This window comes from Amphiprion ocellaris, chromosome 6 (genome assembly GCF_022539595.1).
Source record: "Amphiprion ocellaris isolate individual 3 ecotype Okinawa chromosome 6, ASM2253959v1, whole genome shotgun sequence".
Classification (NCBI taxonomy): Eukaryota; Metazoa; Chordata; class Actinopteri; family Pomacentridae; genus Amphiprion; species Amphiprion ocellaris.
The window spans coordinates 830,949-855,582 of record NC_072771.1 but is presented as its reverse complement, the minus strand read 5'-3'; the positions used below and the strand labels follow the sequence as shown (position 1 = coordinate 855,582).

The following is a 24,634-nucleotide window of genomic DNA, read 5'->3' as shown; positions in this document are numbered from 1 at the left end:
CCCCACCAAGTACCCTGAAGACTCCCAGCCTCACCAGCCTCTGAACCAGAACCAGAATTCAGGTTTGTTTCTGTTGGTTCAGAAGTCGAACTTTTTGGATCCTACAGTTTGTTGTGAATCCCAGATTCTGGTTTCAGTGGAGTGAGGAAGGAACAGACAAAAGACAAAAGACATTTCAAGTCAAATAAAAATGATTTTATTACAGAAACTGTTGCTGCTGTTCACAGATTTGACGCTTCGCAGGTTAAAGTTAGTTTCACTAAAAACATCGACTGAATTCAACAAAGTGCAACAACTGAACGGTGTCGATTAAATTACACTGAAAAACTTCACATTTCACTTCTTCTAAAAGTGTTTCAGGTGAATCTCGATGGTCGAGCAGCTACAGTGTCGGCTTCATACAAACGTTCAGAAAACCGAAAACAAACCAAAAACAAACCAAAAACAAACTGAAAACAAACCGAAAACCAAAAACCGAAAACAAAGCAAAAACAAAACAAAAACAAAACAAACCGAAAACAAACCAACAACAAACCGAAAACAAACCAAAGGAGCCGACGATCAGGCCGACTGGAAGGAGGAAACTACTTCTTCTACAGAAAATAAAATCTGACAGAAACATCTCGTCGTCTTCTTCTACTGTGGCCAGCGTTGCTCTCCGACCACAGATCAATACGATCAATCAGTACAAACATCTTCATCATCATCATCTTTTACATCAGAATAATCACAAACATAAAAACTGTGACATCAGATTGAAGCTTCAGGTTGAGCTGCTCCAACAATGTCCACTTTATCCACGAATCAACGATCAATACTGTTGATTGATCAGCTTTAACTTTAGACTCCCGTCCTGTTTGGTGATTTCAAAATAAAATGAGTGGTTTATAATCAACATCCCAGTTTAACATTGTATAAATAATACAAATATTAGAAATATTATGGGTCAGCTAACGGTACTTTTTATGGCTGATATTGATTATCGATTGACTGATACTTAGAACTAATTTATATTTGCAGTAAAAATGTAAATTTTGGTGTCTTGTAAATGAATTTTTAAAATCATAAACTGTTTTTAAAGATAGTCTGAAGATGCTGTCAATCAGTCGACTCGTGATTTTAACGTCTTGATGTCAAACTAATAATTCTGGAGCCAAACAAAGAGCTTCATGTTTTAGTTTAACATCATTAAATCAGTAAAATGCAACGATATAAAGTGAACAAATGAAATAATAAAAGTCGGAAACTAGATTTGAATTTTTATGTAAATTAATGAAGATAAATATGAATTATTTCTCCAATATTTCTACTACAGTGTGGACAATTTTAGAAAAAATCCGGCTTAACAGTTAAATTATTAAACGTAAAAACATATTAGACTAGAAGAATGACTTCCACGGTGATATTAATGAGGACTAGTGGAACGTTTTAATCACTGCTGGAACAAGACTGATGACAAACCAGACGTTTGAAAAGTTCTTCCACGCTGTAAAGTTTTCATTTCATCCTAAACTTCTTTTAAACCTTTGAGAACGTTTCTGTACAAACAGGAAATGTGTTCCTTTAAGAGCTGTGACACTGAGCATGTAAGAAAAGCATCGCGATCCAATCAGATCAGTCTCTCTACAGACTACATTACCCAGCAGCCTCAGTGGTGGAACGCCTCAGTCAGGTTCAGAGATTCAGAACGTTTGTAGTTCTGTTAAATTTCCTGTCTCAGAGGCTCCGCCCAACAGAGATAGAAACCAGCTCTACCATCGACGGATTCTTGATCAACAGGTTCTCTATCGACGGGTTCCCCATTGATGGGTTCCCCATTGACGGGTTCCCTATTGATGGTTCCCCATTGATGGGTTCCCCATTGACGGGTTCCCCATCGATCTTGAACAAAGTTTCTGTCCAGAGTGAAAGGTCTAAAACGGTGAAGATCTGAATCTTTCTATCGAACTGAAATCAGTAAAAAGATTTTTAAACTCTGTGAGTTTTTTTATTTGGAGAAAATGATATCTAACATGTTATTGTTGCTTTTATTCACATAGAGAACATTGTGGAACCGACTTTTAGTGATTATTAATCCTATAATTAACCCTAAAAGAAAGAAAACTGGTGTTGAAACCCTAAAGATCTGTTTTAAGTGTTGTTTAGATTGAAACACATGAAGGGTTCTGTAGCTGAGTTTTAACCTCAGTGGGAGTTCTGCTGCTTAAATAAAGCTTAAATAAAGAAACGAAGTGGAACCTGGAACCTTTCAGCTCAGGCTCCATCTGGTTACATCATTTATTTCCTCGTGTTTCAGGGTTTAAAGGTGAACAACACAAAAACAAACTCCGCTGAACTCAGCAGCCGGAACGAGGCGTTCTGTGGATCCGAGGACCAGGTGGGTTCTACCTGTCGGCCGGTCGGTCGGTCGGAGCAGCTCACCTGCAGCCGAGCGTCACCGAGAACATGGCACTCAGAAAAAACAACAGTTGTTCTGCAGCCACCGGACCTTCACCTGACGGAACCCCCACAGGTCACCAGGGTTCAAGAACCAGAACCCGCACAGGTCACCAGGGTTCAGGAACCAGAACCCGCACAGGTCACCAGTGTTCAGGAACCAGAACCAGAACCCGCACAGGTCACCAGGGTTCAGGAACCAGAACCCGCACAGGTCACCAGTGTTCAGGAACCAGAACCAGAACCCGCACAGGTCACCAGGGTTCAGGAACCAGAACCATGACACGTTAAACACTAGAACGTTCTCATCTAAAGCGTTCTTTAAAGGCTAACATGCACTAACGGAACCTAAATGCTCGTCTGTAACAGATTTACTCTTTTTAAAAATATCTTGTATTTACTGGCGTTAAGCTAAAAAACATCAATATTCTGCTCATTTATGAATCTTTAATCAGCAAAAAAGTCCTAAAAGTGAAAATGTACAGATTTCTACAACTTAAATATTGTATATATATCTCTCTCTCTCTCTCTCTCTATATATATATATATATATATACATATATAGATAGATAGATAGATAGATAGATAGATAGATAGATAGATATATAGATAGATAGATATATACACTAATATAGTATATTTTAACGTTCTGTAACTAAAGTGTAGAAACATGGTCTTCAGCTGCTGATGGAAAACATCTTGTGAACGTTAAACGGTGATGCTGAGCCTTGAGATATATTTAAACACAAACACGTCTGTACAACATTCACAAATTTATGATTTAATAAATGTGCTTTTACATAGTAGTGGTAATTATAAATGTTGCATAAAAAGCTGCTTTATGTCTACAAGTGTGAAGCTGGAAGTGAAAGTTAACAAATGAATCCTTTAATTAAAGCTGAACTGACTTCATCTAAATTAATAATTATAACAATGAATGATCTTTTTAACCCGTTATTCTTTTATTTTGTTGCTTTGTTGCTGAGTTTTGTACAAACACAAAGTGAGCTGTGAGTTTTCTCGTCTCTGTGAGTGTAAATGTGACCTAAAGGTGACCACAAAACACCTGTCCTTCAAAATAAAAGCCTTCCTGTTCTCAGTGACACTCGGTTTTCATCTTCTCGTCTGACTGGATATTTTTTATCTTCTCGTGGAAACCTCCTAACTCCAGCAGACCTGAGGGAACAGGCCCGCTGGAGTTAGGAGGTTTCCACAGGACATCAGCTTCTGATTGGCAGGAGTTAGACAGATGACATCACAGGAGGAGGGGCAGTGACTATGACTCCCAGCAGGCCCTGGGAGCGGTGGGCGGAGCCTCCGGGAACAGGAAGTTTGTTCACCTGAATTACTGCTGCCTTGATCATGAAACAGTAGTTTAAAAAATCATAAATTCCTGTAAAAGTCCTTTAATGTTCTCCTGGAGAACCACTGGAGGAACTTTTATCCATTATTATCTTCAAATGTGACAGTTTTTAAACCAAATAATGAAGATAAATATGAATTATTCCTCCAATATTTCTACTGCAGTGTGGAGAATCTTAGACAAAATGCAGCTGAAAAGTTAATTAAACATGAAAACAGTTTAAAACCAGTAATAATGAGTTCCACGGTAATATTAATGAGGACAAGTGAAACGGTGGTTTCTGTAGAACATTGTAGACTGATGATCAGTCTCTCTACAGACTACATTACCCAGCAGTCTCAGCAGTGGAACGCCTCAGTCAGGTTCAGAGATTCAGGACATGTTTGTAGTTCTGTTAAACTTCCTGTCCCAGAGGCTCCGCCCAACACTGATCGAAACCAGCTCTACCATCGACGGGTTCCCCATCGACAGGTTCTCTATCGACGGGTTCTCTATCGATGGGTTCCCCATTGATGGGCTCTCTATCGACGGGTTCCCTATCAACAGGTTCTCTACTGATGGGTTCCCCATCAACAGATTCTCTATCGACAGGTTCCCTATCAACAGGTTCCCTATCAACAGGTTCTCTACTGATGGGTTCCCCATCAACAGGTTCTCTATCGACAGGTTCCCCATCAACAGGTTCTCTATCGACAGGTTCCCCATCAACAGGTTCTCTATCGACAGGTTCCCCATCAACAGGTTCTCTATCAACGGGTTCTCTATCGACGGGTTCCCCATCAATGGGTTCCCCATCAACGGGTTCCCCATCAACAGGTTCTCTATCAACAGGTTCTCTATCGACGGGTTCCCCATCAACAGGTTCTCTATCGACGGGTTCCCCATCAACAGGTTCTCTATCAACAGGTTCCCCATCAACAGGTTCTCTATCAACAGTTTCTCTATCGACGGGTTCCCCATCAACGGGTTCCCCATCAACAGGTTCTCTATCAACAGGTTCTCTATCGACGGGTTCCCCATCAACAGGTTCCCCATCAATGGGTTCCCCATCAACAGGTTCCCCATCAACGGGTTCCCCCTCAACAGGTTCCCCATCCATTGGTTCTTTATTGACAGGTTTGTGTTCACGTTTAAAGGAAACAGCTGTGTTGGATTTCATGAGCTTAAGTTGAGAACAAAGGCGTCGCCAGATAGAACCAGTTAGAACCAGTAATAACCACATATAACCAGCAGAAACCAGTTAGAACCAGATAGAATAAACTGGTAGTAGAACTATGTCAGTTCGATCAATCACTGTGATTAACAGGAAACAGAATTACAACCAAAATAAAACCAGGTTGGAACGGTTCTTTCAAAATAAAAGACCCACTGGATGGATGTCCTGATGTCAGCATGTTGTCATCCTCTCATCTGTGTGTCTGTTGTGTGTCTGTTGTGCGTGTGTCTGTCTGTTGTCTTTTCTGTGTGTCTGTGTTTGTGTCGTGTGTCTGTTGTGTGTGTGTGTGTGTCTGTTGTGTGTGCGTGTGTGTGCGTGTTGTGTGTCTTGTGTGTGTCTGTTGTGTCTTGTGTGTGTTGTGTGTGTCATGCGTCTGTTGTGTCTTCTGTGTGTGTGTGTCTGTTGTGTGTGTTGTGTGTCTGTTGTGTCGTGTGTGTGTGTGTGTGTGTGTGTCTGTTGTGTCGTGTGTGTGTGTGTGTCTGTTGTGTCGTGTGTGTGTCTGTTGTGTCGTGTGTGTGTGTGTGTGTGTGTGTCTGTTGTGTCGTGTGTGTGTGTGTGTGTCTGTTGTGTCTTGTGTGTGTGTTGTGTGTTGTGTGTTTTGTGGCTCAGCAGCAGCTCCTCGCTCGCCCTCCTCCCTCTCTCAGACCACGGTGCTGACGGAGGGATCTGATAGGTTGAGCTGTCCGGTGATATCAGTTGGATACGGCTATAAAAACACAGGAGACGCACACTTTAATCACACAACAACAACAAGAGCAGCTTCAGAAGTTTCTGTCTGGACTCTGATCAGCAGTGGTGCAGCGAGTAGCACGGTACTCCAGTAGAAGTACAAGTACTCCAGTAAAAGTACAAGTACTCCGTACTGTAAACTCCACAGAGAGCAGCAGCTCCCCCTGGTGTCTGCACCTGGTACCACCGGCAGGAAACGCTTTCTTCTTCATGTACAACCCTCAATGAACGATTGTAAACCATGTAAAACTACTAATAAATTCTACAGAGACGTTATTAAAGGCCTGAGAGCCACAGACATCTGGAACCTCATTAAAACTGTCAAATAAATCCTGTTTTTATCTCACATCAGATAATTCTCATCTCATCAGCTGTTAGTGGTTCAGAGCTGCTTCAGTTTTAAACACAATCCTGTATTGTGGTTCTTTCATAGATTCATCAAAGGTCTTCTGGAAATAAGACTAAATCTGCTGGATCATAAATATACAAACAGAAATGTTAATATTTAGTTACATTTGTCTGTTTCCTCCTCAGTTCGGTTCTTCTGGTTTCAATCTTCTGGTTTATCTTCGACTCCTCTGGACACTATATCTACCATCAAGCATGGAGGTGGTGGCATCATTACACTATCAATTTAACTGACTCAAGTCTGAGTCAGAAAGACAACAAATGTAGTTGAACTGCACCAGAATTGGTTTGTTTCTCCATCAGTCCACAGGTTCTTGATGGGTCTAAGTCAGGACTTTGGGGAGACCAGTCTAGAACCTTCATTCTAGTCTGATGGAACCATTTCTTTACCATGTCTGATGTGTGTTTGGGCTCATTGTCTTGTTGAAACATCCAACTGTGTCCAAGATCAACCTTCTGCTGATCGTTTTAGGTTTTCCTGAAGAACGTGGAGGTGATCCTCCTTCTTCATTATTCCATTTACTTTGTCTAAAGCTCCAGTTCCACAGAGCATGATACTGCCTCCACCATGCTTGATGGTAGGTTTGATGTTCTTGGGGTTAAAAAAAGACTTGTCCAAGACCGTCTGAAACCAGTCCTAAAAAGGTCTAAAACCAGGACCAACATCAAACCTAAACCAGTCAGAATACAGTCTGAAACCAGTCCTAAATCAGAACTGAAACCAGTTTTAGAACCAGTCTGAAATGATCCTAAAAAAGACGTCAAAAATCAGTATCAAATCAGGACCAAAACCAAACCTAAACTACTCCTAGAAAAGTCCAAGACCATCTGAAGCCAGTCCTAAACCAAGTCCCAAACCAGTACAAAAACAATGTTCAGAACCAGTCAGAATACAGTCTGGAACCAGTCCTAAAAAAGTAAAAAAAACAAAAACAAAAAAACAGTACAATATCTGGAGCAAAACCAAACCTAAGCTACTCCTAAAAGAGTCGCCGCCCTAGACCATCTGAACCTAGTCCCGATCCAGGACCAGATCCAGAGTAAAATAAATCCTAAACCAACTTTAAATCACATCCAAAACCAGGAGAACCAAGACTGGAACCAAACAAAAACCAGTCCAACATCCAGTCTGAAACCAGTCCAGAAGCTCTTCTAGAAAGCCCAAGAACATGATACTGCCACCTCCATGCTTGATGGTAGGTTTGGTGTTGTTGGGGTTAAAGGCCTCACCTTTAGTTTTTGTTCCATCTGACCATAGAACTTTTTCGGATGTTTGCTGAGCTCCTCAGACTTTCCCCCTGTAGTATTTGAGTCTAATGAGTGGATCTGATGGTTCTATTTAAACTGGATCAGAGGATTCAACAGCTGTAGTTGACTAGAATCACTCGGGAGGAGTTAAGAGGCCATGAATCTAAGAAAACTAGATTAACACAACTTTATACATCAACAAAACTCATAGTTCAAGTTCCTGTTTGTATATTTATGATCCAGCAGACTTAGTCATATTTCCAGAAAACCTTTAATAAATCTATGAAAGAACCAAAATGAATGATTGTTGTTGTGTTTCAATGATTCCATCATAAATTCAGAGTTCGAGGAGTCACTGGAAACTGCAGACTGAATGATGAACATGGACTGTACAAGGATGTAAACTTCAGTTTATAGATTAAATGAGAAATCCCAGCAGCCTGTATTTAAAGTGTCATTTTAAACATCTGTGTTACTCTAATTAAGGATTAAATTGTGTTTGGTTTCTCAGTTCACAGCTTTAGACTGCAGCTTGTTGTATTTGGAGTAATTTAACCGCTATAACCACGTCGTTAAAACGATGATTCCAACACATCGTTCAGCTCTGATGTGAAGTTTTCAGCTCAGATAAAAACATTTTATTCCAGAACTGATGAGCCTTATGTTCTGGTTGAATCACATCTAGTTTTACTTCAACTGTACACAACAGAAATACTAAACTGCTGGATACTCTGGGAAATAACACACACATATTAGAACCATCTAATCACCAGCAGAGGGAGCTATAACTGCATCAGAATCAATCATCTCCTCTACAGTTCAGTCTGTTTAATTTCATATCGAATCTATTTTATCATATTCTGCATTCTCCTGGACTTCAGCAGGATTTCAGGTGAAATGTCACTTTGGGTTCTTCAGTCTGAAGGTTTCAGTTGCTGCTGATGAATTAAACATCTCATTTTATGATATAATCTGAAGCATTAAACTTTCATTTGATATCTGCTGAGTTTCTCTTGAACATCCTATAGAGACGTTTGTGTTTGGTTCCTCTCAGAATCGTCAGGTCTACCTTTAAAGAGACTGTAGCTTTGTGTTCTTCATGCTAACAGAACTCCAGACATTTGACTTCTAACAGGGAACAGCTGATGTTCTTGTTGGTTTTATTTCTATGAATAATGTGAAATGTATAAAATGCTAATCATAGCTTTTTATTGTAATGTTACTTTTAACTATGAAATCAATGTATTTTCACGCTGATGGCAGTTTTTTTCATTCTACCAGATTTTAATGCTAATGTTAGGGTTTGTTATGCTAACATTTGTTTTCTGATGCTAGCGCTTTTATGTTTTAACATTTTTATGCCCAACTTTGATTTGCTCGACATTAGTTTTTAATGGCAGCATTAATTTCTTATTCTAACAATAAGGCATTTTTCATGGTAATTATAATTTGCTATGATTAGCTTATATTTTTATGCTAACATTCATTTTTATTTATGTCCAATTCAGTTTTTACTGTAATGCTAAATTCAACAGCTTTGGTTTAGTAGATCTAGAAGTTAGTTGTTTTTTTTGTTTTTTTTTTTTTAAATAAAGGTTGTTTTAATGCTAACATCGTTTTCATCGTTGGTATGATTGACATTAGTTTTCTATACTGACCTTATTTTTCAAGATAACATTGGATTTTTGGTACTAATGCTAGTTTGTTTTAGCTAAGTTCACATCGTAATGCTAATGTTTTTTATGCTAATGTTAGCTTTCGTGATGGGGTTCGTTTCTACGTTAACATATAATTCTTTCTATTCTAACATCAGTCATCTATACTAACATATTTTTTATGTTAAAGGGTTTTTTATTGGTAAAGTTATTCCTGCATATTTTACAGTTTTGATGCTATTGTTAGTCTTTCAAATTTCTCATGTTTTCATCCCATTGTCAGCCTTGATTGAATGTCTCACTCTACCTCATATTATCAGGATCAGACTAATTCTTTGGACTGTTTTCCATCAGTCAGTTTGTCCTCTTGGTCAGCAGTAACAGCTAGCTAAATATCTAGCTTCTACTGCTGAGAAAAAGATCACATTAGCATGGATTAGAGTAGAGTTAGCAAACAACACAGAAAACATGGAATAAAAATGCTACCATTGATGTGGAAGCTGAGCCAATCAATACTTATTATTGATGAATACGGAGCAGAAAACTGGAAAAGAGAAGGTTGATATTTCAAACATTTTGAAGCCCAAACGTTCTCCAGTTCTGGAACGATCCAAAAAGTCACATCAAAACTGCACCAAAGCAGCTGATTGACCTTTTAGTGTTTAAAACTCAACAACATGAGGTACCAGGAACCAGTACTGGTCTAAATTGAAGTACAGTACTGGAGTAAAAGTACTTCCCACCGCTAACAATGAGAGAGAGAGTGGTCGACTGGCTGCTGTCTGGAGGTTTGAGATGTTTGAGATGTTCTATAGTCGGTCGTGCTTGCAGAGGAGGACAGAGGCAGTGTGTGTAGAACAGTCTGGACACCATTCAAATCCACCGAGAGAAGAAGAACACTCATGTAGAAAATAAAGAGATGATCACAGAGAGGATGGACCTGCTGAGATCTGTGCCCTGAACCAGACTTTTATTGTGAAATCACAGACTGAAGCCCTGAGAAGAGACACTTGGACTCGGTGGTGTCAAACAGGACGTCTGGATGCTGCAGGTTTAAAGGGTTTAAATCAGGAGCTGGACAGGAAGCAACCTGCTGGGACAGATGGTAAACAGGAAGTTCAGCCTGCAGAAACAGAGACGAGTTAAAGGACAGGAAGTGACGCCGAGATGCAGGAAGGAGAAGTTTAGGTGTTGGAGGACGTTGATGGATGAAGAGGAAACGGGACAGGAAGAAGGAGAAACTGGACCAACAGGGAGGACGAGGACAGAACAGGAGAAGAACCACACAGTCTGACCCTCAACTTCTCCTTTGCAAGAGGACGACGTTTGAACCGACCAACGGAACCTGAGCTGACCGGACCGAACCGGATTCCGATTCTTTCTGGTGGAGGCAAAGATGGACGACTGACAGACCGACAGCCGTGATGGGTCAGCGAGGAGATGATGGAGGACATAAGAACTGAAGAACCAAAGAACTGATGGAAGAAACGTGACAGATATAAAAGACACGGACAGAAGATGGAGGACAGAAGATGGAGGACAGAAGATGATGAATAGAAGATGATGGAGGACAGAAGAACCAATGAAGTGATTGAAGAAATGCAACAGATATAAAGGAGATGGACAGAAGATGGAGGACAGAAGACGAAGAAGGGAAGATGGAAGACAGAAGATGAAAAATAGAAGATGAAAGTGAAGGACAGGTGGAGGAGGACAAATGATGACAAGTAAGACAGAAGATGAGAACAGAAGATGGAGGAGACAGAACTGATGCAAGAAATGTGACGGATATAAAGGAGATGTTCAGGAGATAGAGATCAGAAGATGGAGGAAGACAGATGATGGAGGACAGAAAATGGAGGACAGAAGATGAAGAGTACAAGATGAAGGTGGAGGACAGATGGAGGATAGATGGAGGATAGGTGGAGGACAGGTGGAGGAGAGATGGAAGACAGGTGGAGGACAGATGGAGGACAGATGGGGACAGATGGAGGACAGATGGGGACAAGTGGAGGATAGATGGAGGATAGATGGATAGGTGGAGGACAGGTGGAGGACAAATGGAGGACAGATAGAGGAAAGGTGGAGGACAGATGAGGACAGGTGGAGGATAGGTGGAGGACAGATGGAGGACAGGTGGAGGACAGGTGGAGGATAGGTGGAGGATAGATGGAGGACAGGTGGAGGACAGATGGGGACAAGTGGAGGATAGATGGAGGACAGATGGAGGAAAGGTGGAGGACAGATGGAGGACAGGTGGAGGATAGGTGGAGGACAGATGGAGGACAGGTGGAGGATAGGTGGAGAACAGATGGAGGACAGATGGAGGAAAGGTGGAGGACAGATGAGGACAGGTGGAGGATAGGTGGAGGACAGATGGAGGACAGGTGGAGGACAGATGGGGACAAGTGAAGGATAGATGGAGGACAGATGGAGGACAGATGGAGGAAAGGTGGAGAACAGATGGAGGACAGATGGAGGACAGGTGGAGGATAGGTGGAGGACAGGTGGAAGACAGGTGGAGGATAGGTGGAGAACAGATGAAGGATAGGTGGAGGACAGATGGAGGACAGGTGGAGGACAGATGGAGGACAGGTGGAGGACAGATGGAGGACAGGTAGAGGACAGGTGGAGGACAGGTGGAGAACAGATGGAGGACAGGTGGAGGACAGGTGGAGGACAGGTGGAGAATAGATGGAGGACAGGTGGAGGACAGGTGGAGGAAAGATGGAGGACAGGTGGAGGACAGGTGGAGAACAGATGGAGAACAGGTGGAGGACAGGTGGAGGACAGGTGGAGAACAGATGGAGGACAGGCGGAGGACAGGTGGAGGACAGATGGAGGACAGGTGGAGGACAGGTGGAGAACAGATGGAGGACAGGTGGAGGACAGGTGGAGGATAGATGGAGGACAGGTGGAGGTGTCTTCGTGTCCTTACCGTTACGTCCCCGGAGGCCTTACGGCGTTTGAGGTCGGAGGTGGCAGTGATGGACCTAAAAGAGGTTTTGGACTCGGGCTCTGCTCTACCACTTTTCCTATCCTAAAATAAATCATACGATAGGTGCACACACACATCAGAGACACACCTAGACTGGAGGCTCACCTGCATGTACTTCTACCGTGTACTACTGCTCTACTACACACAGAGAACGCAGTAGAGTGGGTCATATACTGCAGTATTTCACAGTACATAGTAACAGTGTAGACAGTTCACTGGTACTGATGAGAATGACTAAAGTCATGAATGTAGAGATGCTCTGTGTGTACTGTGGTAGTGTGTACTGTGTGTACTGTGGTACTGTGTGTGTACTGTGTGTATTTTGTATGTACTGTGTGTACTGTGGTACAGTGTGTACTGTGTGTACTGTGGTACTGTGTGTGTACTGTAATACTGTGTGTACTGTGTGTGTACTGTGTGTACTGTGTACTGTGTGTACTGTAGTACTGTGTGTATTATGTGTACTGTAGTACTGTGTGTGTACTGTCTTCTGTGTGTACTGTGTGTACTGTGTGTGTACTGGGTGTAAGGTGTGTACTGTAGGACTGTGTATACTGTGTGTGTACTGTGTGTACTGTAGTACTGTGCGTACTGTAGTACTGTGTGTACTGTGGTACTGTAGTACTGTGTGTACTGTAGTACTGTGTGTACTGTGTACTGTGTGTACTGTAGTACTGTGTGTACTGTGTGTAGTGTGTGTACTGTGTGTACTGTGTGTACTGTGTGTGTACTGTGTGTACTGTAGTACTGTGTTTCCTGTAGTACTGTAGTGCTGTGTGTACTGTAGTACTGTGTGTACTGTAGTACTGTGTGTAGTGTGTGTACTGTGTATACTGTGTGTACTGTATGTACTGTGTGTACTGTAGTACTGTGCGTACTGTAGTACTGTGTGTACTGTGGTACTGTAGTACTGTGTGTACTGTAGTACTGTGTGTACTGTGTATTGTAGTATTGTGTGTACTGTGTGTATTGTAGTACTGTGTGTACTGTGTGTGTACTGTGTGTACTCTGTATTGTAGTACTGTGTGTACTGTGTGTGTACTGTGTGTACTGTAGTACTGTGTGTACTGTGTATACTGTAGTACTGTAGTACTGTGTGTACTGTAGTACTGTGTATACTGTAGTACTGTGTGCACTGTAGTATTGCATATACTGTAGTACTGTAGTACTGTGTATATTGTAGTACTGTGTGTACTGTAGTACTGTGTATACTGTAGTACTGTAGTATTGTAGTAGTGTGTACTGTAGTACTGTGTGCACTGTAAAACTGTGTATAGTGTAGTACTGCAGTATTGTAGTACTGTGTGTACTGTAGTACTGCGTGTAGTGTGTGTACTGTGTGTACTGCGTGTGTACTGTGTACTGAGTGTGTACTGTGTGTATTATAATACTGTAGTACTGTGTGTACTGTGTGCGTACTGTGTGTGTACTGTGTGTGCTGTGTACTGTAGTACTGTAATACTTTAGTACTGTGTGTACTGTAGTACTGTGTGTACTGTGTGTATTGTAGTATTGTGTGTACTGTGTGTACTGTGTGTGTACTGTGTGTACTGTAGTACTGTGTGCACTGTGTGTACTGTGTGTATTGTAGTACTGTGTGTACTGTGTGTACTGTAGTACTGTGTGTACTGTGTGTATTGTAGTATTGTGTGTACTGTGTGTGTACTGTGTGTACTGTAGTACCGTGTGTACTGTGTATTGTAGTACTGTGTACTGTGTGTACTGTATTACTGTGTGTACTGTGTGTATTGTAGTACTGTATACTGTGTGTATTGTGTGTACTGTAGTACTGTAGTACTGTGTGTACTGTGGGTACTGTGCACTGTGTGTATTGTAGTACTGTGTATACTGTAGTACTGTGTGTACTGTAGTACTGTGTATACTGTAGTACTGTAGTATTGTGTGTACTGTAGTACTGTGTACTGTAGTACTGTAGTACTGTGTGTACTGTAGTACTGTGTATACTGTAGTACTGTGTGTACTGTAGTACTGTGTATACTGTAGCACTGTAGTACTGTGTGTACTGTAGTACTGTGTATACTGTAGTACTGTAGTATTGTGTGTACTGTAGTACTGTGTATACTGTAGCACTGTAGAACTGTGTGTACTGTAGTACTGTGTATACTGTAGTACTGTGTGTACTGTAGTACTGTGTATACTGTAGCACTGTAGTACTGTGTGTACTGTAGTACTGTGTATACTGTAGTACTGTGTGTACTGTAGTACTGTGTATACTGTAGCACTGTAGTACTGTGTGTACTGTAGTACTGTGTATACTGTAGTACTGTAGTACTGACTGTGTTCCATGTACTAACAGCTGCAGGGTAAATCACCTCCTGCTGTCCTCAATCTGTTCCTGCTGTCCACAGAAATAGTTGGATTCTGAGTCCAGGATTCCTGTTTATCTCTGTGGCTCATTCTCCATAGATTCTTGAAATATTCTGTATATATATTGTATAAATTCTGTACATATTTTGTATATATTGTCTATACTCTGTATATAAATATATATTTGTTGTATTTCTGTTCCAGGTGAGGTGTGTTCTGTGTATATATTGTATATATAGTGTTTATATTGTGTAGATGTTGCATACACTGTATATATTGTTGAGCTGTGTTGTGTGTATACTTGAGTATATATTGTATATATTGTGTATATACTGTGTGTTTATTGTTAACCTGTGTGTTGTGTGTATACTTGTGTATATATTGTGTGTATATTATGTATATATTGTATATATATTGTATATATTGTGTATATATTGTATATATTGTGTATTTGTTGTTGAGCTGTGGTTTGTGTGTATTGTGTTTTCCAGTTTCAGATGAAGTGATGCTTCAGTAAAACGTTGTGTTTTACCGCCCACAGCCACAAACACACAGCAGCAGGTAAACAACAACAGGAAGGACAGGGAGCCAATCAGAGCAGAGGAAACATCCTGGAGGAGGGGAGGGGGGAAACAAAGATGGCGGATGAGGCCTGAATGCAGCCGTGATGATGTTACACCAGAACATTATAACACAGCGCTGCTATAATGACATCGGGGGGGAGGGGGGGGAACAGAAAACAGAGGGGGGAGGGGCCGCACATGGCTGATAATCATATGGTGTCTGACATCATACAGCGGCGTCATCAGTTTGGTCTTTGACCTGGGTATCGTCAGTCAACAAACCCCCACGGCAGCAACAGCACGCGTTACCATGACGACCCCAGCCAGCAGGTGAGCAGCTCAGAGTTCAGGTAACCGTCAGACCAGGTGACTATGATGTCATAAGTTCTCACACCCAGCTCACCTGGCGTCAACGTTTGATGACATCACATGTTCTTTTAATGAAGTCTGCATCATACTTCCTGTTCCTGTCTATCTGACTTCCTGTTCCTGTTAATCTGACTTCCTGTTCCTGTCTGACTTCCTGTTCCTGTTAATCTGACTTCCTGTTTCTGTCTGACTTCCTGTTCCTGTTAATCTGATGTCCTGTTCCTGTTACTATGGGAACCGCTGATGTAAACAGGATGGATGTTCTTGATGAACCGTTCTATTTATTGCTAATAACAGGAAGTCTCTGCAGTGAGGACAGGAAGGATGCCCTAGATCAGCTGTAGTTCCTGCCTCTTCCACCAGGTGGAGCCTGTTACTGTCACTCAGACTTCTCAGACCTTATGTTGGAAACCAGATCGTTAAATGAGTAGATTGTAATCTTTATTTGAGGTGTTGTCGAGTTTAGCTAGCAGCTAGCCATCATGATGCGATTAATGACCTAAAACCCACCGACGTCCACTGAGTCCATTTTACTGCAAATCTAAGCATCTGTGGTTGAAGGTGATCCAGTCTGCTTCATTCATATTCATCATTAACCGGTTATTAACTGACTATTGGCTGCCTGTTTACGTCCAGATTAGGTGGAACCTCTGAGTTCTGCTCAGCTGTCAGGAGATCATCGGACCGGAACACATCCAGAACGTTGCACCTGAGGGTTTGTTGACCAGAACATTCTAGAAGTTCAACAGATGTCATTCAAACGTGATTCACTTTAAGTGTTTCTTAATACCCAAACCGCATTCAGTTCAAAGGAGAAACTAAATCAGTTGAAGTTAGCTGTAGATCCTGACTGGGATTGGTACTGGTCCCAGTTCTCCCAGCAGCAGAGGAAGCTTCCATCACAATGACACGACAACACTGACTGAACTCTGCTGTACTGCAGCAGTGACTTCAAAATGTATAAAAATACCCAGATAATGTGGGAGCATATTTCAAAGTAGAATGACTTCTAGCTGTGATGCTGCCCCCTGCTGGCCTCAGCTAGAACTGAGATTAAATATGTGGTGACTGTGGATACGATCTACGGCCGAGTCATCCAGATCAGTAATCTAACAACAACGACACAGGAGGGGAGTCCAGGCTGGACTCACACAGTTAGCTTCAACAGCTAACTAGCGCAGTTAACGTTAGCTGGAGCGACTGTAAACGTATCAATAATAATGATAATAGCCTTCGGACAGAGACGCTAACATTAGCAGCACTAACAGCTTTCTCTACAAGCTAATGGAGTTAGCTAATGACATGCTACCTTTGTGCTAATAAGCTAGTAAGCTGGACATGCTAGTATTAGAGGGATAAGCTCTGTCAGCTTTCTCTACAAGCTAATGGAGTTAGCTAATGCATGCTACCTTTGTGCTAATAAGCTAGTTAGCTGGGCACACTAATACGAGCAGGATAAGCTCTGACAGCATCCACCAACACAGTGGACGATTCAGTTCTCAACAAAGCTTTTTCTACAAGCTAAAGGTGTTAGCTAATTAAATGCTAAATGTCTGCTAATAAGCTTGTTAGGTGGACATGTTAAAATTAGCATGATAAGCTCTGTCAACTTTCTCTACAAGCTAAAGTTAACTAATGACATATCACCTGAGTGCTAACGACCTAATTAGCCAGACATGCTAATATTAGCAGGATAAGCTCTGAAAGAATCCACCAACATGGACGACATTTTAGTTCTGATGAAAGCTTTTTCTCCAAGCTAATGGAGTTAGCTAATGATATACTAAATGTCTGCTAATAAGCTAGTTAGCTGGACAAGCTAATATTAGCGGGATAAGTTTTGACAGCTTTCTCTACAAGCTAATGGAGTTAGCCTATGGCACGCTAACTTTGTGCTAATCAGCTAGTTACTTTGACATGCTAATATTAGCAGGATAAGCTCTGACAGCTTTCTCTACAACCTAATGGCATTAGTGAATGACATGCTACCTTTGTGCTAATGCGCTAATTAGCTGGACATGCTAATATTAGCAAGATAAGTTCTGAAAGAATCCACCAACATGGTGGACATTTTAGTTCTGAACAAAACTTTTTCTACAAGCTAATGGTACTAGCTAATGACATGTTAAATGTCTGCTAATAAGCTAGTTAGACAGACATGCTAATGGTCAGTGCTTTATCAGTTTCTTCTATTTGTGCTGTTTGTTTCCCACCAGAACACATTCTGTAGATAAAATAATAAAACAGAACTAAAATGCTTTGTTGTTGATTTTGTTTGTTGTTGTTTTGTTTGTTTGTTGATCCATCTGGACTCTGGTTGTTTCAGCTCGTCAACACTTGCTGCTGTGTTTCATGTGCTAATGCTGCTGCGCTAGTCAGCCTCAGTTAGCCGTTAGCCTGCGGCGGCTGTTTGAAGTGCTAACCCAGCTGCTGAACATCTGGAGCAGCTTTCTCTTATGCATGAACTCCTCCTCTGAGCTGCAGCTTCAGTTTCTGAGGCGAAAGGATCCAGTTTTCCTTCCTCAGATCGATATTTTTCTTTGATCTTTAATCTGAAGCTGCTGGAGTCAAACTTCACTTTGTAATTCTGAGTTTTGGATCTAAAACAGAAACCTAAACCTGACGGTGTCTCATTTACTGATTAGAGTTTTAATTAAGAGACTGATTCTATGAGAGGAGCTGAACTATTAGCAGCTGATTTACTTTCATGTTTCCCTTTATAGCAGGTTAGCGGAACACTGATGTAATCTCTAATAATAATTAATATAATTAATATTAATGACTTATCTGCTGCTGAATCTAAACATCTCAAACTGAAATCAACGTCTGCAGTTCTACTGCTGCTGATCTACGTTTAGATTTCTATCGTTACTCTTTTACATGAACTCAGATCACATTTTGATAACATTTAGACGTTTGCTGTAACAACAGCAGAACTCACACTGTGTTCTCCAGACGATCTTCAAACGTTCTCCAGATGTTCTGGTGGATCAGCGTCCATAAAGGATTAATCCATTATTTACAGATTGAACACCCCCACGCTGCCTTTGGAACGGTCCGACCTGATGGAGTCAGTGGGGTCGATTTATTTAATGTTTGCTTAAGTTTACTGAATATTAGTTAACATTTATTAAATGTTAGTTTAGCGTTATTTAATTTTTATGTAACATTTATTTAATGTTTACTGAATGTTTATTTAATGTTTACTGAACATTTATTTAACGTTTACTGAATGTTTAATGTTTGTTTATCTTTACTGAATGTTTATATTGTTGTTCACAGAATGTTTATTTAACACTTATTTAACATTTATTCAATGTTTACTGAAGTTTATTTAACTTTACTGAATGCCTACTGAACATTTATTTAACATTTAATTAATGTTTACTGAATTTTTATTTAACATTTACAGAACATTTAATTAAAATGTATTTAACATTTATCATTTATTTAACATTTATTTATTGTTTATTTAACAGTTATCCTTTTTTAAACCTTTATTTATTGCTTATTTAAAGTTTACTGAACATTTAACATATACTGAACGTTTATCGCTTATTTAATATTTGCTGAACATTTATTTAAAATTTATTTAACATCTATTGAACATTTATTTAACTCTACTGAACGTTTAATTAAAATGTATTTAACATTTATTTATCGTTTGACGTTTGCTGAACGTTTATTTAATGTTTATTTAACATTTACTGAAATTTACAATTTAACATCTATTGAACGTTTATTTAACTCTACTGAACGTTTAATTAAAATGTATTTAACATTTATTTATCGTTTATTTGACGTTTGCTGAACGTTTATTTAATGTTTATTTAACACTTACTGAACATTTACAATTTATTTAACATCTATTGAACATTTATTTAACGTTTGCTGAACGTTTATTTAACATTTACTGAACGTTTATTTAGAAACTGAACCAGAACTACTAAACTCAGAATGAACTTTTTTCCATCAGAGTTCTGATTTCAGCTTCATTTAAAAAAGATTTAAAATCAGATGTAATCTGAAACTGACGCCAACAAACCAGAGACGTCGTCCAACCAGCGGTCGGTTAGTGGAACCCTCATTAAAGACGTAGAAACCACCAAAATCTGGACATCCTTTAGATCCTCCTGTTCATGTTTAGTTATTTGTGTATTTATGGTGGGAACTGGACTCTCTGGGATTAATAAAGGATTTCTCATCTATTCTGTTTTTTCTAAGACGTGCTGTTCGCTGTCATAAAGCTGCAGACGGTCGATGAACCTGAACTCTGCAGTCGACTCTTTAATCTGAAGTTAAGCAGCGGTGAGAATAAACAGACTCCAGACGAATCAACACCTCAGATAGCTGACGGGGGTTTAAATGATCTCAGATCTGCTCTTTTATCTCCTTCTGTCTGTTTTCAGGTGACAGAAATGTTTAAAAAGCTCCATCCTGATCCTCTGATCAGCTCCATACTGATCACTGGAACCTGAAAACAAACACTTTATCACACATTCAACACATCAGATGTTTGGTCCAGAACATCAACAGAACAAAGCAGAACCAGCAGGTGACCCCTGGACAGGTGAGTCTGTACCTGCAGGTTCTTCCTCCACACGTTGACGGCGGCAAAGGCGAGCTGCATCTGTTTCCTGCGAGCGTCTTTGTGCCGTTTGTAGGCGATCTCGATGAAGATGAGGAAGATCCCAGCGACGATTCCTCCGGCGACCAGCATGAACACACCTGAGGAGCAGGACAGGTGAGGACAGGTGAGGAGGGGCGGAGTCAGACGGTCCGTCAGTTTCTAACGGTCTGGTTCCTACCTGCCATGTTCTCGAAGGTGAGGGTCGCCGGCGCGTTGCTCCTCGAGTCACACTCCTGGTATCGAACCCACGTCTTGTCCAGGTCCTCCATGAAGCCATTCTCATGAGAGCTGTGGAGACACAACCAGACGTGTGCACATGCTCAGTACGACCTATTTAGACCAACGAGTCGAGCACAGAGCAGAACATCAGAGATCCTCCAGACCTCCTGAACACACTGCAACCAGGTCAGCTCTACTTCCTGTTTAGGTTCAGCTCAGTCGGAACTCACTTCTGATCAATTTGGAAAAGTTCATTTCTGGATACATTTGTGGAATCATCTGAAAGTTTGGAGACTCCGAACAAATTTTGGTTCATTTTTGAGAAATGTTGAATCATCATCCATCCATCATCCATCATCCATCCACCCATCATCCATCCATCCATCATCCGTCCATCCATCCAGCCATCCATTCATCCATCCATTCATCCATCCATCCATCCATCCATCCATCCATCCATCCATCCATCCATCCATCCATCCATCCATCATCCATCATCCATCCACCCATCCATCCATCCACCCATCTATCATCCATCCATCATCATCCATCATCCATCCACCCATCCATCATCATCCATCATCCATCCACCCATCCATCCATCCATCCACCTATATATCATCCATCCATCATCATCCATCCATCCACCCATCTATCATCCATGCATCCATCATCCATCCATGTATCATCCATCCATCCATCATCCACCATCCATCCATCCATCCATACATCCATCCATCCATCATCCATCCATCCACCCATCTATCATCCATCCATCCATCATCCATCCATCCATGAATCCATCAATCATCTATCCATCCATCGATCATCCATCCATTATCTATCCATTCATCCATCATCCATCCTTTCATCCATCCATCCATCCATCCATCCATCCATCCACCTGTCATCCATCCATCCATCATCCACCCATTGATCCATCCATCCAACCATCCATCATCCATCTGCCTGTCATCCATCCATCCATCACCCATCCATCCATCCATCATCCATCCATCCATCCATCATCCATCCTCCATCCATCCATCCATCCATCCATCATCCGTCATCCATCCATCCATCCACCCACCCATCCATCCATCCATCCATCCACCACTCAGTCCTCACTAGGGTCTTGGGGGGGGTAGCGTCTATCTCAGCTGACTTAGGCTGAAGGACATTTTGGAGTAATTATAAGCCATGCTGATGGTTTTTGGTAATTTTGAGACTCAGGTTGGTTCTTCTAGTACCTGGAGGTCTCTGGCTGGGCTCCTACCTGAGAATAGCCAGAGAAACATTCTGTTTCCACGGACTGTCTTTCCTCATTCCGATCCCAAAGCCGGAGCGAAAGAACAGTTCTCCCGTCGTCACCAGATCGCACTTCTGCGACGCCTCGAACTCCAACACAGCGCTGTCCCAGATGAAGGCGTGGAGTTTGCTGCGGGAGGTTCAGAAGGTTACTACCAGCAGGACTCTATTGGGGTTCAGACTCTGGAAAGAAGAAGGTTCCTACTTGTCTCGGACAGCCTGGATGGCCTCAGCGGCACTCTCATAGTTGTGTTTCTCCATGTGCCGGTACATGGTGCTCAGCTCCACCTGCCGTCTGAAGTAGATATCCACCGAGCTCTGCTTCACTGTGGCGTAGATGAACTTATCTGATGGGTTACGCAGCTACAAACAGCACAGAGCAGCAGGTTAGCACCGGACTTGATCAGGACCAGGGAGCAGGTCCAGGAACTTACCAACCAGGAGGAACCCTGGACCAGAAAACCACATTCAGTCAAAGAAGAACCAGTACTTTTAGCAGTAACAGTGGTATTCGTAGCAGTAACAGTGGTATTTGTAGCAGCAACAGTGGTAGTTTAAGCAGTAACAGTGGTACTTGTAGCAGTAACAGTGGTAGTTTTAGCAGTAACAGTGGTAGTTTAAGCAGTAACAGTGGTACTTGTAGCAGTAACTGGTAGTTTTAGCAGCAACAGTGGTAGTTTAAGCAGTAACAGTGGTACTTGTAGCAGCAACAGTGGTATTTGTAGCAGTAACAGTGGTAGTTTTAGCAGTAACAGTGGTACTTGTAGCAGTAACAGTGGTATTTGTAGAAGTAACAGTGGTAGTTTTAGGAGTAACAGTGGTACTTGTAGTAGTAACAGTGGTATTTGTAGCAGTAACAGTGGTAGTTGTAGCAGTAACAGTGGTACTTGTAGCAGTAACTGGTATTTTTAGCAGTAACAGTAGTGTTTGAAGCAGTAACACTGGTATTTTTAGCAGTAACAGTAGTGTTTGAAGCAGTAACAGTGGTAGTTTTAGCAGTAACAGTGGTGTTTGTAGCAGTAACAGTGGTAGTTTTAGCAGTAACAGTGGTACTTGTAGCAGTAACAGTGGTATTTGTAGCAGTAACAGTGGTAGTTTTAGCAGTAACAGTGGTACTTGTAGCAGTAACAGTGGTATTTGTAGCAGTAACAGTGGTAGTTTTAGCAGTAACAGTGGTACTTGTAGCAGTAACTGGTATTTTTAGCAGTAACAGTAGTGTTTGAAGCAGTACCAGTGGTAGTTTTAGCAGTAACAGTGGTGCTTGTAGCAGTAACAGTGGTATTCGTAGCAGTAACAGTGGTAGTTTTAGCAGTAACTGTGGTATTTGTAGCAGTAACAGTGGTAGTTTTAGCAGTAACAGTGGTACTTGTAGCAGTAACAGTGGTACTTGTAGCAGTAACAGTGGTATTTGTAGCAGTAACAGTGGTAGTTTTAGCAGTAACAGTGGTACTTGTAGCAGTAACAGTGGTATTTGTAGCAGTAACAGTGGTAGTTTTAGCAGTAACAGTGGTACTTGTAGCAGTAACTGGTATTTTTAGCAGTAACAGTAGTGTTTGAAGCAGTACCAGTGGTAGTTTTAGCAGTAACAGTGGTGCTTGTAGCAGTAACAGTGGTATTCGTAGCAGTAACAGTGGTAGTTTTAGCAGTAACTGTGGTATTTGTAGCAGTAACAGTGGTAGTTTTAGCAGTAACAGTGGTACTTGTAGCAGTAACAGTGGTACTTGTAGCAGTAACAGTGGTATTTGTCGCAGTAACAGTGGTATTCATAGGAATAACAGTGGTAGTTTTAGCAGTAACGGACCTGTTAGCCGTTAGCTTTACTTGCGTTCAGTAATTATTGGGTGTTTTGGTCATTTTCGGTTAATGCTGAAGTTGTTGGATTTTAAATTAGAAACAGAAAAGCTGATTGGGTAGATTCGGAGGCGGATCCTATCCACACCTGTCCACACCTGTCCTCTGCCCCCTCCAGGTGCGCCCCACTCACCCTGGGGTCATTGATGCCAGTGATGCGCTCCTCAGGCCGGTCCAGCACCAGGAAGGCTGCCAGGTTGGCAGTATAGGAAGCTACAATGATCATGGCGAATCCTGCCCACACCATCCCCAGAATCCTGGCTGAGAAGCTCCGCGGAGCTCCTGGAGACACAGCGGGGGGTTAGACGACCAGTAATCAATAACCAATAACCAGTAATCAATACATATCACATATCCATACCCTCTCCGATGCCAGAGTTGAGCAGTACTCCCCATGAGAACCACATGGCCGAGGACAGGGTGAGGGCGTCTTCTTCTTCTTCTTCACTGTTCACTTTAAACCTTCCAAACGGGCTGAAAATAAAACCAAATTTAAGTTTAAACTCAGCTGAAGCTCAGGTTGAGTTTAAAGTTCAGATAAACTTTATTGATCGGTCAGCGGGGATGTTCAGGTGTTCCAGCAGCTGTGAGGCTTTTTATTACCTCGTATCAGTGCAGGGGTGCTGTTTACGTTTACATGTTGTTATTGTGTAGTTGTGTTGTTGCTTACCTGAACCGGTCTAGTAGGTAAAGCATCACTGTGTTGTTGTTGTTGTGTTGTTGTTTACCTGAACCAATCTAGTAGGTAAAGCATCACTGTGTTGTTGTTGTTGTTTACCTAAACCGGTCTAGTAGGTAAGGCATCACTGTGTTGTTGTTGTTGTTGTTGTTGTTTACCTGAACCGGTCTAGTAGGTAAGGCATCACTGTGTTGTTGTTGTTGTGTTGTTGTTTACCTGAACCAATCTAGTAGGTAAAGCATCACTGTGTTGTTGTGTTGTTGTTTATCTGAACCGGTCTAGTAGGTAAGGCATCACTGTGTTGTTGTTTACCTAAACCGGTCTAGTAGGTAAGGCATCACTGTGTTGTTGTTGTTGTTTACCTAAACCGGTCTAGTAGGTAAGGCATCACTGTGTTGTTGTTGTTGTTTACCTAAACCGGTCTAGTAGGTAAAGCATCACTGTGTTGTTGTTGTTGTTTACCTAAACCGGTCTAGTAGGTAAGGCATCACTGTGTTGTTGTTTACCTGAACCGGTCTAGTAGGTAAGGCATCACTGTGTTGTTGTTGTTGTTTACCTAAACCGGTCTAGTAGGTAAAGCATCACTGTGTTGTTGTTGTTGTTTACCTAAACCGGTCTAGTAGGTAAGGCATCA

General features: G+C 41.5%; 1 protein-coding gene across 4 annotated transcripts in view; it reads right to left on the bottom strand.

Moving 5' to 3' along the window:
* Window positions 1-180: 180 nt before the first annotated feature.
* grin1b (glutamate receptor, ionotropic, N-methyl D-aspartate 1b) overlaps window positions 181-24,634 on the bottom strand; it is a 72,841-nt gene continuing 48,387 nt past the window's right edge. For 2 of the 4 annotated variants that reach the window (XM_055011259.1, XM_055011260.1), the window contains 8 exons: window positions 23,683-23,795; window positions 23,455-23,603; window positions 21,676-21,833; window positions 21,439-21,600; window positions 20,122-20,231; window positions 19,896-20,041; window positions 11,994-12,095; window positions 181-5,721 (listed from right to left, as the gene is read on the bottom strand). In XM_055011259.1, coding sequence (XP_054867234.1) covers window positions 5,656-5,721; window positions 11,994-12,095; window positions 19,896-20,041; window positions 20,122-20,231; window positions 21,439-21,600; window positions 21,676-21,833; window positions 23,455-23,603; window positions 23,683-23,795 — 1,006 coding nt within the window. In that variant the 3' untranslated portion in view covers window positions 181-5,655. The remainder of the gene's footprint in view (window positions 5,722-11,993; window positions 12,096-19,895; window positions 20,042-20,121; window positions 20,232-21,438; window positions 21,601-21,675; window positions 21,834-23,454; window positions 23,604-23,682; window positions 23,796-24,634) is intronic. The other 2 variants (XM_055011261.1, XM_055011262.1) reach the window with 1 other exon arrangement.